Here is an 18,044-nt window from a genome sequence, read left to right on the forward strand (position 1 = left end):
TTCTGCAAAGAACGGAGGGTGGGACGACCCACCTGTAGCAATTTACAAGAGTTTCTAAGTGTCCTAAATGGACATAATCTCAAAATATGCACATTAGACTTAAATGTTACCCGAGACTTACATTGCTTCAAATATTTTGTTCTTTCACATAAAATCCCCTGATTAAACTCTGTTCAGGGGCACCTGGGTGGCTCAGTGGGTTAAGCCTCTGCCTTTGGCTCAGGTCATGATCTCAGGGTCCTGGGATGGAGCCCCACATAGTGCTCTCTGCTCATCGGGGAGCCTGCTTCCCTCCCCCTCTCTGCCTGCCTCTCTGCCTACTTGTGATCTCTGTCAAATAAATAAATAAAATCTTTTAAACTCTGTTCAAAGAGCCTTTGAATCTGTAGGACCTGGGAATCGATCTTACCGCAGTGGGGTATTGTTTCTGTTTAGGAGAAGTATTTAAACTTCACATGCTTAATATCTGCCTAGGGCTGCCTTCTTTTTATTCTATAAAAGAATATTGAAAAAAAAAAGGAGGTGGGGGTCTGGGATTGCTATAGGCTTTTGGCTCACAAGTAACTGATGAAGTGTTAGATGAAGAGGGGGTTGTCTGGGTGTCGGAATAGGGCCATCTGAAGGCTCAATTCTGCAATAGTAGCAAACCTAAGAGACTCAATCCTTGGTAATTAACCTAACTGTGAACCATTTACATGGGAGCAGAAGTTCACATTCTTTTTTCTTCCTCTTGGACATTTTTTTTATATTCCATATCCATAAAATGAAAGTTCAGGCAAGTTAATCTCCAAGGTCCTTCTAGAGTTAAGACCTGTCATTTCTCTTCTCTTTCAGTTCAGTTTATCAAGTATTTATAATACTCCTTTCTTTTTTTCCTTTTTCAAAAGAGATTTTTAAATTAAGTACCAGTTCATAATTATTTACACTTACATTAGATAAAATGGTTGATTTTTCCAGATTTATTTGAAAAGGAAGGATAATCCTAAAATAGAAAACTATATTTGTATATTTCCTGTGTTTCATCAAAAATGTTATTTCTGTCTTTGAAGCCTGGACATCTTAACAAATAAGACCACATTTCTCTTTTTTGTTTAAATTAATGATTTTAATATAGATGTGTTCCTGATTTCAGCAAGTATACTATGGACAACATGTATTTATCCATTGAGTATACTGAACCATATACGAATCTCCCACATGATCCTCTAAAAGGGAATGTTATACTTTCTTTGGCTTTGAGGTTGGTTGTATTCCCTTACTGCATAAATCTTTTTTTGGCTCAATTCCTCTTTGCTTTTTAAATTCTTCCTAAGTTTTTCGTTTCTGACATTTGAGAGAGAAATGAGTGACTATGACTGAGAACACTACCATATTAAAGCATGCTGTATTTGTGTTATTCAATTGGTAAGAACAATGAGTGTTTCCCCAATAAAAATTTTCATAACTAGTAGGTTGGATAAATGAACCAATTCCATTATTTATCCAAAACTTTGTCAAATATGTTTTTTTGAGATCTTGTTAGTCTTAAGGACACCTTCATTTTTGTTTGGTTTGGACGTTTTATGCAAAGGGGAATTAATTAATCATAATCCTCAAATCATAGCATGCTCTTTGGTCTGCATAAGACCTCTTTTTGAATGATTCAAATTAACTTTTTCATTAATTACCTTTTATTCCCATTTCCTAGTTACATTCCTGCCTCTTGGGGTCTAATGTCATTGATGGCTTTTTATTTGAATGGCCCAGTAAAACATGTGTATAAACATAAAGTATACATATTGTTAGTTGACATAATGGTGTGGTGATAAGACCTTACTCTGTTTCTTCTTTTTTTAAATGCAGCCCTATGTTTTATGATCTATCCACATTGCTCTATGTACATCTGGTGCATACTTAGTTTGTTTTTATATGTCTCTGAAATGTATGGGCCATTTCCAGGAAAACTTAGTCCATCTGGAAGTTGGATTGGCTTTATTTTATCAAATTATTTTAGAAAAAATTTTATTCAACTCCCATGGTTATAAAAAAATGAATTGAAGGGCTAAATGATCATTCATAACTGGAATTTCTGGCATTTAATTAAACACAGAAACTTCTGAGTAAGAACTAAAACAGACTAACGTGGCAGAAGACAGAGCCTTTGTTACAACTGGAGAAAGAATAGAGTCGTATCATTATTTTTTTAAATCAGCTTTAGGGGTACTGGGTGGTACAGTAGGTTAAGCTTCCAACTCTTGGAATCTCAGGGTCTTAAGATCTTATGATCTCAAAGTCATGAGGTCAAGCCCTGTGTTGGGCTCTGTACTCAGCATGGACTCCGCTTAGGTTTCTCTCTCCCTCTTCCTTGGCCCACCCCCCTGCCCCCACTCACTCACTCTCTCTCTCTCTCTAAAATAAGTAACTAAATCTTTTTGAACATCAGCTTTATTGAGGTATGCTTTACATACAATAAAGTTCATCCAAAATTCGGTGCATTTAGGCACAACTATGCAGTGGAGTAACCATCACCACAATTATGATGTAGAAGATTTCCATCAGCTGAGAAACTCTCTTATACCCTGTCTGGTTCATCTTCTCCCTACCTACTAGCTCCTCACAATCACTGATATGCTTTCTGTCAGCCTAATTTGCCTTTTCGATTCCTACAAATGGAATCGTGTAGATCACAGTCTTTTGTGCCCGGCTTCTCTCACTTAACATAACACATTGGAGATTGTTTTCATGTTGTTGTGTGTATCATTGATATCTTGTCATTGCTGGGTAGTCTGTCAACATATTGATATACCACCATTTATTTATCCTTTAGTTGTTGGAAGTTTGAATTGTTTATAGTTTTTAGCTATTATGAATAAAGCTACCATGAATATTTGAGTGCAAGAGCTTGTACGGGCACATGCTTTTATTTCCCTTGGTAAATTGCTAAAAGTGTTTGCTCTTCAAAAGACATTGTTAATGTATGCATACCCATACAATGAATTACCATTCAGTAATAAAAAGGAGCTCACTCCAAATACATCCCAAAACATGAATGGACCTCAAAAACATTAAGCTAATGAAAGAGCCAGCCACAAGCAACCACATATTATTGTATGATTCCATTATATTAAATATCCTAAAAAGACAAAGCTATAAAGACAGAAACAGATTAGCAATTGCCTGGGGAAGGGGTGAGAGGGAAGAGAATTGACAATAAATATGCATGAGGGATTATATTGGGATGATGAAAATCTTCTAAAGCTGATTAGTGGTGATGATTCTATGACTTGGTAATTTTACTTAAAAAAATCGCTGAATAGTATACTTGGAAAAGGTGAATTATGCAATATGCAAAAATGCCTTAGGTTATTTCAAAAAGTATAAATAAAATGAAAAGACAAGCCACAGACTGGGAGAAAAATATTTGCAAAACATGTATCTGATGAGGGACTTAAATTCAGTATATATAAAGAAAACTTTAACTCAATGATAAACAAAGAAATAACTTAATTTTTTTAATGGGCAAAAGACTTGAGTAAATAATTCACCAAAGATATATAAATGGCAAGTAAACACATGAAAAGGTGTCCAATATCATTAGTCATTAGCAAAATGCAAATTAAAACCACTATACCCCAGAAATTAACAAAAATGTCAGAGTAAGGATCTCCAAAAATTCTCTCTTCCTTAAAAGCAATCAGAAAACTAGTAAAAATCAACTTTTCAAAATTCACAATTAACCAAAGGTTAGCAGCAATCCAAGGATTGTTATTTAAGAAAAACAGCTGACTCTTGGAAAGAAGAATAAACTTTGTGACATTTTAACTTGCCCTATTCCTATCCTGCCCTGTCCACCTCTGTGATAGCCTTAAAAACCCAATAGTCCTCAATTTCAGTGGAAACTGGTATCCTGGCAGCCATTGAAGGGAGCAGAACAGAGCGTCATTACCAGAGAAATGTCATTATCTGACCTCTCTTGTGGTTCCAGAGGAACCAGTACTTATAAGGCTGTCTTTATTTGACCTGAGTCAGAAAAGCCTTTTCCCTGAAGGTGCCTGCCTAAAACACATAGAGGCAATTGATTAACTTTGGAACTACCTGAGATTGTCAGTAACAATTGGGGCAAATAATAGACTAACCAGAACATTTAAAGAGAAAAACTGGAAAATAAGATGTCCATAGTGGACTTTGATAAGCTCTGACATATTCTTGAAAATCAGAAGGACACTTGAATTTGTAGAGCTTTGGGTATTCCCAGGGCTCTCCTCATGCCCAGAAAAGATATGAGAAGGCCCTTAACAATCACCTCTGGATGATCTTGGGGCTCTGTGCAAAAAGGAAGTGAAGGCTAAGGCAGAGTTGGCAACCGCCTAGCTGAGTGTTGAAGGTTTGCCCCAAAATGTAGGCAGAGCTCTTTGGCAAAGACTGGGAGACTTATTGGTTCCTGGCATTTAAGGAAATCTCTGTCTAGTCATTAGGTGACACTTAAGCTAATCCAATAGAGACTTCAGTGCCCAAACATAACAAAGAATACAGACTTCATAGATCATTTCAAACAAGGAATGAAACAAACAAATGGACAATGGTAACAAACCACAAAACCAAGAAAATCTGAGAGGGATAATCCAATTTTCAGAGTTGCCAATTATATTATTTAACATGTCCAATTTTCAACAAAAATTATAAGGCATGTAAAGAAACAAAAAGTGCGGTCCATTCAAGGAAAAAGTAGTCCCCTTTTTGTAAGGAAAATGTCCCTTACAAAACCAAGATGTTGGCCTTATTAGATAAGGACTTCATTATTTTTTATTTATTTTTTTTAAAGATTTATTTATTTATTTATTTGGCAGTGAGAGATCACAAGTAGGCAGAGAGGCAGGCAGAGTGTGAGGGGGGAAGCAGGCTCACCGCTGAGCAGAGAGCCCGATGTGGGGCTCTATCCCAGGACCCTGGGATCATGACCTGAGCTGAAGGCAGAGGCTTTAATCCACTGAGCAACCCAGGCGCCCCTAAGACTTCATTATTTTTAAATTAATTTTATTTTTTTTTTTTTTGAGAGAGAGAGAGAGAGAGTATTTGTGAACAGGGGAGGGGAAAAAAGAGAGGGAGAAAGAGAATCCCAAGCAGATTCCGTGCACAGCATTGAGCCCAATACAGAGCTCAGTCTCAACCCTGAGATCATGACCCAAGCTGAAATCAAGAATCATACACTTAATTGACTGAGCTACCCAGGTATCCTTAGATAAATACTTTAAATCAGGCTGAAATTAGAGGACATGAGACAGTAACTTGAATCCATATGAAGAAATAAAAAGCACCACCAGTAACATCACCTATATAAGAAATAAAAAGAAGGTATACACACAGTTTTTATTTGTAACACATTTCTCTTCTGTCTATTTAAACCACAACTACATCAAAAAGTCATTATGAATCTGTGTCAATGAAAACACAATTTATAAATATATGATTTGTATCATTAATAGCACAGAACAGGGAGGTAGTGGAGTTTTTGTATATTGCTGAAATTATTCTGGTATTAATCTGAACTAGGATGTTATGCATGAAGATGTTAATTATAATCCCTAGGTTAGCCACTACGAAAATTATTTTAAAAGAATATTTTGGGGCACCTGGGTGCCTCAGTCAGGTGAACATCCAACTCTTGATTTTGGCTCAGGTCAAGATCTCATGAGATCAAGCCCTTCATCAGGCTCCATGCTTAGCATGGAGTCTGCTTGAGATTCTCTCACTTTCTCCCTCTCTCACTGCCCCTCCCCCTGCTTGTGCTCACTCTGTCTCTCTAAAATGAATAAATCTTTTTTAAAAAGTTGAATAAAAATATTTTAAGGAAGAGAGAGAATTAAAAACTACACTAGACAGCATTTAACACAAAAGAAACTTACCAGTGAATAGAGAAATAACAAAGACATAAGATACATAAAAAACAAATAACAAAATAGCAGACATAAAAATCCTGTTTTATCAGTAATTAAATGTAATTTGCATTAATGTAAATAGATTAAATACTGCAACTGAAAGGCATAGATAGGAGAGATGGATACAAATACATGATCTGGGGTGCTTGGGTGGCTCAGTTGGTTAAGTGTCTGACTTTTGATTTTGGTTCAGGTCAAGATCTCAGGTTGTGAGATCGAGCCCTACATCAGGCTCCATGCTTAGGACAGAGACTGCTTGTCCTTCTCCCTTTGCTCTTCCCCCTGCTCTCTCTCTCTCAAATAAACAAATAAAATCTTTTAAAAAATACATGATCCAACTGTATGCTTTCTCTAAGAAACACACTTGAGGTTCAAGGACATAAATAGGTTGACAGTAAAATTATGGGAAAAGATAATACCAAGCAAACAGTAACCAAAAGAGAGCTGGAGTGTCTGTATACTAATACCAGGCAATTTAGACTTTCATAGATTTTAAGCTGTTACTGGAAAAGAGAACATTTTATAACATAAAAGGATAAATCTATCAAGATGACATAATAATTATAAACATATATGTTCCTAACATCAAAACTCCAAAATTCATGAAGCAAAACCTGACAGAATTGAAGGGAGAAATACACAACTCAAAAAAGAGTTGTGGATGTGAATATCTCACTTTTAATAATGGATAATTGGGGGGGTAGATTAATAAGGACATAGAAGACTCAATCAGCTCTATAAACCAAGTAGACCTAACATCATCTGTAGAACATGGCACCCAATGACAAGAGAAGACACATTCTTCTCATATGCACAATGAACATTCTTCAGGATAGACTGTATGTTAGGCCATGAGACAAGTCTCCATAAGCTTAAAGAAATGAAAATCTTACCAGGTGTGTTTTCCAGTCACAATGAAATGAAATTAAAAGTCAGTAACACACAGAAATTGGGAAATGAGCAAATATGTGGCAATTGAACAGCATACTTCTAAATAGCCAATGGGTCAGAGGAGGAATCACAGTAAATTAGAAAATACTTTGAGATGAATGACAAAGAGAACACAATGTCAAAACTTAGGAGATGTATTAACATGGTTCTCAGAAGGAAATTTATACCTGCAAATACCTATATTAAAAAAGAAGAAAGATCTCAAATCAATAAACTTCTACCTTCAGAAACTAGGGGAAAAAAAGAGCAAACTAAACATCTAGCAAGCAAAAGTTAGGAGATTATAAAGATTAGTGTAGAAAATCAGTGAAAACCAGGACGCACCCGGTAAAATTGCTGAGATTAAAATAACTTGTAATACCAAGTGTTGGCAGGGATACGGAGTAACTGGAACTCTGGCCCATTACTGGCAGGAATGCAAAGTGGTGCCACCCACCCCCAAAAACAGTTTGCCAGTTTCTTATCAAGTTAAATGTATACTTGTCATACCACCCACCAATCCCACTCCTCAATCTTTATCCAAGAGTCAGACCACGTTTTCATAAGTTAGAACTTCAAATAGGAACATAGTAATTCTCTAAGACAGTATCACCAAGTAAAACTTTCAATAACCAAATTATTATTCATTTTAATCTCTTGGAGCCTTAAAATGAAACTCTTAAGTGAAATGGCTTATCCCAATTCCAGGATCTCATATATAAATATATTTGGATTTACATAAGTGGATTTTTAACAGGCAGGTATTTTATTTTTTTTAAGTTATTGCTTGTGAAAATGGTCTCCAAATTTTCTCTCCTTGAACTTCTTTGCAAGGCAGAGGTTGGCTGTAGGTCGCCCAAGGACAACATGACCCAATGGCTGATCCTTCATTTGGAATCAGAAGTTATGGCTTGAGTTTTCTGGTGTACTTGTGGGTTCATTCTCAGATTTTGGGCTTTCTTTCATATTTTGTAGGTTTATTGCTACGCCTCTAGCAAAATCATTTGGCATTAAAGAGGAAGTTCGAAAGAAGATTACACCAAATACTGTCTTAGAGAACTTTTTCAAACATTCCACAAGGCAACCATCTCAAGTAAGTACAAGTTCTTTGTTTTTGGATTAAAAAACAAACAAACAAAAAACTCCTTTCTTAATGTCTCAGTCACCTGTGGTTTACATCATCTGTGTAAGATACCTGTTCCTGTTGACCATCAAATGATTTGACTCATTTGGATTTTTTTCCCCTCTGTTGACAAGTTATACACTGTTCCAAGCATAGTATAAAACGACACAGAAATATTACAAAATAATCAATATTCATAGTTGAGTTATTATGTTCAACTACAGTGTTCAACACTAGTAATCAATGCCATAATTTTGGTATAAAGATGAAAATTAAATTGGGGGGGTGGGATATATACAAAGGATCCTTTCACAGGAGACCACTGACTGTTAAGGCAGAGTAGCCCGTACCTGACACTTCTTATGATTATGGTTCCATCGATATACATCACACACATTAGGAAAGTGTTCACTGGGGTGGCTGCCATGAGTAGCGCATGTTATTTTATCCACACGGTTAGAAATGTGCCGTACTCCTGCCTACTCCCCAGGAAAGTCAGAGTTCTCTCCGCGGTACCAGAGGCACCTCATGAAATGGTGTAGCACAGGGAATCTTTACATAACACACACAAAAGGTTTGGTTTGGTTTTGTTTTTAATTTTATTTGCCAGTGAGAAAGAGAAAGAGCACAAGCAGGGGAAGTGCCAGGCAGAGGCAGAGGGAGAAGCAGGCTCCCTGCTGAGGAGGGAGCTCAATGTGGGACTCAATCCCAGGACCTGGGATCATGACCTGGGCCGAAGGCAGATGCTTAACCATCTAAGCCACCCAGGTATCCCACAAAAAAAAGGTTTTAATCTAATAGTTATTAAAAAAAAAAAAAAAGATAATGCTCTGGCAGGCCTAGTTTCATTTTCATCATCGTTTAAATGAGAGATGAAATAAAAACTCTTCCCAATATGACAGACACCCTCTATGATGAATACCGACAGTGACCACCAGTCATTATAAAATTCAAGAGTATGCTCTAGCATGGTTTAAGACAGAGAGATTTTTAAGGGTGCTGAACTTTACTTGCTGAATTCCGTTGTGTCTACAACGACCGTTTCTATTGTGGATCCTGTGGGCTCACGTGGAGGTCTGACCACGTTGCATGAAGCATCGGGTCCAGAATTGCTCACAGCTAGCCAGCTCTGTCTGTAACTTCTGCCCTCAGCTTCTGCACTGGACTTCCTTGTTTGTTCTTTTTCTAAAATGAGGAGATTCTGACAAGCCATTTCCACATGGTCTTTATTTCCATGTGCTCTAAAGGACAGCTCATGTTCATTTCAACCCTGCTCTTACCACTGGTGATAATAAACGCCCAAGATCATTTCACATTTTTCAAAAGCGAAATTAGTTAGCCGTGTTAATAAAAATTTGGGGCCTTTTAGAAACTCCTTATTTTTCTCTCTTTCTGTTTGAGAATACTGTACCTGGGTAATACCACATATAAACCATGAAGAACAGTGCTATGCTCTCAATGACTTGACATGTTTCTATAGCAAAAGCTTCCGGTCAGCTTTCTAGGAAATCTAAAATTAGGAAATTTGGTCTCTATCAAGTTTCCCTGCTGTGAAGAGAAAAGAGCCATGTGACAGTTAAAGAAATACCAACATAACATCTCGCATGATTTTCTGTGCATTGTAGGTGTTCGATAAATGCTTGTTTTATGTGTCAATAAGAAATTACTTCCAGAGACTTTTGTTTCCAAGAGGTTTTCTATCCCAATAAGATTATAGTGAACGAAGCCAGTTCGTTCACTGACATTCAACCAGACACATCTGTGCTCCAAAAGAGAAAATAAATTGCTTCAAATCATGTTTGAGTGCTATTTCTAGACGCATTTATTAAGCAGATATCTATAGAAATGATGGGATCATAAAATGAAATTGCTTCCCATGAGGGAGTGTGATGAGCTGTGTGGGTTAGTGAATCCAGACCTCCAGAGTTGTGAGAACAAAGGCCTTGGACACAAGGGCAAAGTGAACGCAGTGTCCAACTCCAGACATACTCCTGCTCCTTCCATCTGTCCACACTGCCGGAGGGGGACTTTATCAGGGCCAACGCCCTGTCACCCCCAAGATAAATCCCAGACAAAGCACCCCTTGATGTGAGCCTGCCATGTCTTTCCTCCCCTCCTCTTCATAGGGCTCTACCCTGCCAGACTTCGTTCTGTTCCCCAGGTGTTCCCTGAACACCCCTGCTCTCACCTGCAGACAACCTCACGCGCTGGTCCCTCGTCCAGGACGTGTCCCTTCTCTGTCCTCTCCTTCTCTGAGGCATTTTTCAGGGTCCGGCCTATGTGTAACTTTCAGAAAGTCTCCACAGACATAGGTCCCATGGTGTCCTGCTCCTCCCCTATCTTTGCACTTGTGGTGTTTCATTAGAATTCTTTGTTTTATTTTCTTCCTTCCTGGCCCATGTCCATGTTATGATTCATTTAGTTCCCCAGGGACTAGCACAATGCTTGCAAGGAGGCAGCAATAAGTGGTTGTCAACTCAGTCTTCTCAAAAGCACAGAAAAAAAAAAAGCAAACAAACAAAAACAAAACAATGACCAGACATCAGCCAGCGAAATCTCGGCTTATAAGAGTAGGTATTCCGGAGGAAATAGACTATCATATGGGCGATATCCTGTTTTTGTTTTGTTCTGCTTTCCTTCTTGCAGGTTAAATAATAGGTAGCAATTTAGGAGGTACAGAGAACCTACAATTAGGCCTTTGCCAGTCTTCAGTGTCAGAGCTGCTTTATGAATTTTATTGACTGTTAACGCTGCGGGCCTGAACAATTAGGGGAACTCTGCACAATAACCCAGGGGAAACTGTATGACTGACTGGTCGTAGACCTTGGGGTGTTCAACCACCAGGCAGGCCTTGTTCGGCCCTTGCAATGTTGGTCCACGATTGGCTTAATCTACTGTGAGGCACCAGTCAAGATTTAGAACCCACTAGCAATGTCCCATTAAGATTCTGGGTGTGTGCTTTCCCTCTGGGAGCCACCGGCCAGAGCTGGCTCACAGATGCCCTTTTGGAACAAGAAGGGGCTTTCCTGTTTGCTGTGTCCATGGCTCCCGCTTATCTTGTCCACACTGAAGCTGAGGGTCAGTTTAATGCCATTTTATTTTTCTACTAAAGAGGAGATGGAAATCGTTCTTGTACTTGGGTTGGAAAATGAAAGATCAAGGGTAAAGGTATTTCAAAAACTTACAGAGCTTATTTCTTTGTGTCAATTGAAAAAACTGTAGGTTTAGCCTCTAAAACCTGACTGTGTTGGAGAATACAACTTAAGGTCCCACCATGAAACAGACCTGATCCATCCAGCCATGTGCGTTTTTGGTCTGGCCCTAGGAGAAGAAGTTCAAGTGTATGACATTTGAGCTACTCCATCATCCATATTATGTCCATATTTAAAAATGAGTTCTGCTTCCCAGAAGAGAAGCGATCATCATTAGTATATTCTACGATCTTTACTTTTTTTTTTATGATTGAAATTATTTTGGATTTGTTTGACATGGGCTTTACATCTGATTAAAGGTGACAGTGATAGCCAACACCTGTTTGAGTTTTTGCTGTCTTATCTGGTGGAGCCATCACTATGATTGTGTGAAAGACCAGGAAGTGCATTAGCCTAAGTTCTTACCCTCACTTTATTATTAATTTTAGGTCTTGGACAACTTACTAAAACTCTTGGTGTTTCAGTTTCCTTGTAGGAAAGATGAGGAGATTGGATCTGATCTGAAACTCTACTACTCGAGCTGATACCTAGGAAGCCTAGATAAAACTTTGCTGAATGAGCGAGCGTACCTCTGCAGCTCGAGTGTATGGGTCGCTGCCAAATCCCGAAGTATTAATGTTTCTTGGTAACTCAGAGTGCTGGGATTTCTTCTTCTTCTTCTTCTTTTTTTTTTTTTTTTTTTTTGGTGTGTCTGCGTGTGTGATCCCATAAACCAAAGAGGTAAATTCAAATCACTGGCTCCAGATCTAACACAGAATGTGTCTCCTCTCCAGCGCCCGAGCTCTGGTAACCCAATCACGCCGTAACCCCGTCTTGACCGCATTCCCATCTGACTGCTCTTTATCGCCTGTTCATTCATGTTATCCCTTTTCAGACTGATATTTACGGACTGGCAAAGAAGTGTAACTTGACAGAGCGCCAGGTGGAAAGATGGTTTAGGAGTCGGCGGAATCAAGAGAGGCCGTGCAGGATGAAGAAATTCCAGGAAGCTTGGTAAGATGGCCGGTCGAGGTTCTTTGCAAAGCTGCAGTTTTATAATAACGGAGCAGAATGGTCATCTCAGAAAGAACACTAACGTTGGAGCCAAAGAAGGTTTGGACCCAGCCCTGTCACTCACCAGTTGGGTGTTTTAAGCCAGTCGCTTCTCTGCTTCAGTTTCCTTCTCAATAAAATGGGGCAAAGCTGTGAACTCTCTAAGACAAGTAGGAGATAGAATGTACTTATCTTGAAGTCCAGAAAAAAAATACAAACATCTAAATTGGTGTTTATTTTTTCTTAGGGTAGAGGTCGGCCCTGTGTCATAAGACTTTATCACCTGTTTCCAATCACATTCCAATTATTATATCACATTACAAGAGCAGAGAATGGGCAGGTGTCTTTTTTTCTGTCCCACTTGACTCATTCCTCCCTCTGATCCCCCACCCCATGCCCGTGGACCAGAAGGCCAATTCCTCTGGATTTCCCAGCTGGTTTTAGTGGGAAGAGGTGCGGAGGGGAGGGGTGGAGAGGGGAGGTCAGCCTCTGTTGGGGTACCAAGTAGGATTTTTTCCAGAACTGGCTACTTTGAATATGCCTTGGGGGCAGTGAGGCTACATGGCACTTATTTTTTCTTTCATTTGAGTTCTATTGGTTTTTTTCCCCTCCTTTAGAATTTTGTTGTACTTTGGGTCACTCCCTTGGTGGCAAAAACTAACACTTCTGTGAAAAAGGTGGACTAGGTCATTGCTCTCACTTTTTTCTTCTTCTTTACGTCCAGACAAATGCCCATTCACTGGGTTGTGTTTTTTTTTTTTTTTTTAAGATTTTATTTATTTATTTGACAGAGAGAAACGAGGATGTGGGGCTCTATCCCAGGACCCTGGGACCATGACCCTAGTCGAAGGCAGATGCTTAATGACTGAGCCACCCAGGTGCCCCGGGGTTGTGTTTGATGCCACATTCTATACACCAACAGTGTCCCTTCCTTCTGCCCATTTCTTATGGGCCTCACATTGCCTGGTGACTTTCACCAGACATTTTTTGTTTTGATGACAAAGTGATTAGAGAGCTGATGTCAGACGCTCACATAAATGGAGGCTGGGGCTAAGCTTTAATGGCTTCCTTGGTTTACCTGTACTTGCCTGGGGACTATGATCCCACTCTGATGCTGGTGAGGGTTAGGGGCACAGACCCAAGTCTTCAAGGTGTCTCGAAACAAGTGATCATTTCCCATCACAGGCTTCCACTGGAAGCTCAATGTGAATGGCCTGGTTTGTTTTCCAAATAGCTTCTCTCTGATTTTTAGCTCTTGAGAGATTGGATAATGTTGTTACCACGGATGTCAGCTTGGCCAGTCTCTTTAAACCATTGCCACAAAACACTACAAGGTGGCACTTGTCTCATATTATATTTTCCTGTTCTACTATTGTTCATGTGTTTTTCCTAGCAAATGATTCTTATCTTAAATAAAGTCCCCAGGTAGGGACAAATTCTCTCCTCTGGAGCTGAATCAGACTGGAAAGTCTCTGGTAATTTCTTGTACATGATAGTGCCTTACAGTTTATAAATAATGTTTGATCCTCCATCCAATGCTGTGAGGTAATCAAGGAAAGTGGAGCTAGCCCCGTGTAAGAAATAAAAAACAATTCGACCTTTCCAGGGCCATATGTCAATCAAATCTCAATGAAATGGGAGGGAAAACAGAAATGAGAAACTACGGGTCTGGCTTCTTAAAGGAACTTGCTCAAGGTCCCCAAGCTGTTGGCAGGGCTGTGGCACTCACGTCTTCTGACTCCTTTTGTGGTACTCTTTCTGCTCTGTGGTATTGCCTCTTGACCCATAATGATTAGCTCTCAGCAACCAGAAACCGCCTAGGTCAATTAACCATTTGGGTCAACGAGGCCTAACGTTGGGAATCTGGTTGCTTGTGAGTCTACTGAAAGTCAGCTTTGGAATTCAGGCCAGGGAAGGGAATTTCAGGCCGTCAGCTAGCAATCAGCCGGGCAATGAAGACGGTTATGTCGACTCTCTTCTCTGTACGCAGTGCGGTCCTATACTGGGCAGAGTTCTAGGTTGTTTTGTTTTGTTCTTTCCCCCATTTTCAAGTTGTTCATTTGGTATATTTGGAATTGGGAGAAAATTCAGGAACCCCTATTAAGGAAAGGGGTTCATGGTGTAACTAGATGAACTAGCACCAGATGTGAAATTTGGTCAACAGCTTCTGCCTGATTCTTTCTTCTTACAACACCTTTCTTCCTTCATTTCATTTCCTTCCTTCCTTCCTTCCTTCCTTCCTTCCTTCCTTCCTTCCTTCCTTCCTTTTTTCTTTCTTTCTCTTTCTCAGTGTTCAATGATTCATTAGTTAAGTATAACACCCAGTGCTCACCACAGCACGTGCCCTCCTCAATACCCATCACCCTGTTACTCCTTCCCTCCACCTCTCCACTCTCCTCCCCTCTGAAACCCCCAGATTTTTTCCCAGGATCCACGGTCTCTCATGGTTCATCTCCCTGGTTTGATTTCTCCCCCTTCAGATTTTGCTCCCTTCCCCTATGGTCCTCCATGCTATTCCTTATGTTCCACGTGAGTGAAACAGTACGATAATTGTCTTTCTCTGCTTGACTTACTTCACTTAACGTAATCCCCTCCAGTTCCATCCATGTTGATCCAAATGGTGGGTATTCATCGTTTCTGAGGCTGAATAATATTTGAAGTTCTAGATTTTAAGAGGGAAGTGAAAGTGGAAGTCCTGGTCACTAGCCTTAAACAGCTAATCAGGGAGACCAGACTGTCCCTAAGGAAACCGCAGGATCCATCCAGTTATTCTACCAATGGCACATGAGCCTCTACCCCTGTAGTCCACGGTCATGTTTCAATGTGTGGTGGGCATTCAGAGTAGATGGTGTTGGTAGAGCTGGTTACAGTAGAGGAAGGCTTTTTAGAGGTTGGACCTAGAGGAGGGAGTGGCAACATGGAGCTTGAGGAATGAGCTGGGATTTCCATGAGAAAAGAATTCAGGATTTGAGGGGAGCTTGTTTCAAGGAAGGCAAAGACGCAGAGCAAGAATGTGAACAATGTATTCAGGATATAGAAGCCATTAGGGCCATTAGGGCCAACAGACCAAATGCAAATTTTACCTTCTTCTTTACAGATACCACAAATTTCCTCAAAGTCAGAACACCATTATAGACTTAATAAATCAAGCAAAATGCCAAGCCACTGAATCGTATAAGGATTGTGCTTTATTCCTCCAGTGACGTGATGTGCTGTGGGAATCATAGTAAGAGACACCTAGCCCCAAGCATGTGGGAAATCTCAGAAAACTTATTTCCCAACACCAAGCTTTAACAATGACTCCCCAAAAGGCAGAAACTCCTCTATAATATCAGGAGGAACACCTTAAGTTTACTGTATTGTTTCCTTGATGACTTCCTTTTTTTAAACTGATGTATAGTTGACCTACAGAATTGGATTAGTTTCAGTGGTACAACATGGTGTTTGGACATTTACATACATTCTGAAGTGATCACAACAATTAACCCAGCAGCCATCTGCCACCATATAAATTTGTTACAGTATTATTAACTGTATCCCCTGTGCTGTACTCTGCATTCCCAAGTTTTATATACTTAATAACTGGTAGTTTGCACCTTTGACTCTCCTTCCCTTGTTTCACCCGTTCCCCTACCCTCTCCCTCTGGCAACCACCAGATTGTTCTCTGTAGCTGTGAGTCTGTTTCTATTTTGTTTTATTTGTTTACTTGCTTTCTTTTTTAGACCCTACGTGTAAGTGAAATCATATGGTATTTGTCTTTCTAGACTGATTTATTTCACTTAGCTTAATATGCTCTAGCTCCATCCATGTTGCACAAATGGTAAGGTTTCATTTTTTATAGCCAACTAGTATTCTTGTGTGTGTGTGTGTGTGTGTGTGTGTGTGTGCGTGTATCTCACGTCTTCTTTATCCATTCATCTGTCAATGGGCACTAGGTCACTTCCATACCTTGGCTATTGTACTTGGTTACATTTTAAAATGATGACCCCTAAACCCTGTTCTGCAGAATTCAGGATTTTAATCCACAGCGCATCCTTTATTTTTAAAGTAAACTCCATATTAGCCGTCCACTTTTCTTTTTAAATAAACATTTCCATCTAGCAGCAAAAAGTTTATTACAAAGATCCCAGGTAATTTCCAAGGAGCTCATGTAGATAGACAGGGAACTCTCCGATCTCTGGAGGGAGGGCTCTCCTCTGGCTGGCTGGGCTGCCATCTTGCCTTTGCTGACCCAGGGGCAGGTTCCTGCCTGCTCCATTGGGCCTTGCCCCGTCCTGAGCCCCATTGCTGGCATTGCCAGCTTCTCTCTCCATTGCCCCAGATTGCATTTGCCATCTGGGCCTGACCAATCATTTTCTGGATTTTCCTTTTTTTCCAAGAAATTTTTTCACTTCTAATTTTGTTTTTCTCAGCCTTTCCTGGAAAAAAAAGGGGGGGGGCAGTTTTACTACCTTTTTCATCTGAAACAAGTAAAACAGCATCAACAAGTACTTTATCATTCATCTCACAATTTGGGAAGTGCAGCAGTTCTCAAACTTTCTGGTTTTAGAACCCTTTTTGTCCTCTGAAAAACCATGAAGGACCCCAAAGAGCACTTACTTGTGTATGTTATGGCTACCGATACTAGAAATGAAGATAGAGACATTTATAAAACATAAGAATACACAAACGATGGGGCACCTGGGTGGCTCAGTGGGTTAAGCCTCCACCTTCGGCTCAGGTCATGATCTCAGGGTCCTGGGATCCAGCCCCGCATCGGGCTCTCTGCTCCGCGGGGAGCCTGCTTCCTCCTCTCTCTCTCTGCCTGCCTCTCTGCCTACTTGCGATCTCTGTCTGTCAAATAAATAAATAAAATATTTAAAAAAAAGAATACACAAACACACATCGTATCAACTCTTAGAGCAACGATGGCATCTTCTGTACTAAGCCTCTGGAAATCACTGTTCCTGTGAGGGGATGAGTGAAAACGGCAGTAACACGGTAGTCATGTTATGGAAATATTTTGATGCGAGGAATCCCTGGCACACCCTTTGAGAACCCCTGGGAGAGCATAATGGAGCCTACCAGGACCAGTTAGGGAAAGTGTGACACTTGGGTTTGGCACTCACGTCTGATGTCCCCTGCACAGCCTCGGGGGTCATTACATGATCTCTCCCAACCTCTGTGTCCCTCTGTGGTCACCACCTTATCTACAGTTCCCAGTCCAGAAACCTGTTGTGAAGATAAACATGTGACAACACCCACAGGCTGAGCACAGCGCCTGGCACAGAGTCAAGAGGTCAGCAAATGCCAGAGAAACGAACAATTCGAGATGTGCCACCTAGACTCATGGCTTCCTTTGTGGCCAGCAGGTCCGATCCTACTTTTTCTGTTCCTGTTTGGCCGCGATAATCCAGGGAGCCAAGGATATGCTCTTTGAGTCTAAGTGTGGGCCTTTGCCAGATGGGCTGTGAACATAACAAGGATGGACAGGCCTCAGCCGGCTCAACTTATAAAATGTTCTTTGGGTATTTTTATGGTTCAGATTTCTGAAGACTGGGACCCTACTTTTTTTTTCTATCAAAACAAGCCAGGAAGAAAGATGATCATCCAGCCTGTAGGCAAGACAATGTTCAGGAAGAACCACTAGCTTCAGAGTCCGGAGACCTGCCCTCAGCCTCAGCTGTGTTACCTGCTTAGGTGTGGGAGCTGGGGAACTGGTTTTGCCTTTGATGAGCCTGACTGTCCATCTACAAAATGGGGTTGGGTGAGTCTGATGGTGGGTATTAAGGAGGGCACGTATTGCCTGGAGCACTGGGTGTGGTGCCTAAACAATGAATTTTGAAACACTG

The 18,044-nt window shown here is 40.3% G+C and overlaps 1 protein-coding gene across 2 annotated transcripts in view; it reads left to right on the top strand.

The window, feature by feature from the left end:
• The window catches only part of LOC111152682 (ceramide synthase 3), a 120,619-nt gene that overhangs the window by 48,752 nt on the left and 53,823 nt on the right, over positions 1-18,044 (top strand). The window contains exons 2-3 of one of the 2 annotated variants that reach the window (XM_022511248.1): positions 7,821-7,938; positions 12,055-12,173. The exons of the other annotated variant lie outside the window; for it this stretch is intronic. Coding sequence (XP_022366956.1) covers positions 7,821-7,938; positions 12,055-12,173 — 237 coding nt within the window. The remainder of the gene's footprint in view (positions 1-7,820; positions 7,939-12,054; positions 12,174-18,044) is intronic. 2 annotated transcript variants of the gene reach the window in all.

This window comes from Enhydra lutris, unplaced genomic scaffold (assembly GCF_002288905.1).
Source record: "Enhydra lutris kenyoni isolate GAN:26980312 unplaced genomic scaffold, ASM228890v2 scaffoldscaffold29, whole genome shotgun sequence".
NCBI lineage: Eukaryota > Metazoa > Chordata > Mammalia > Carnivora > Mustelidae > Enhydra > Enhydra lutris.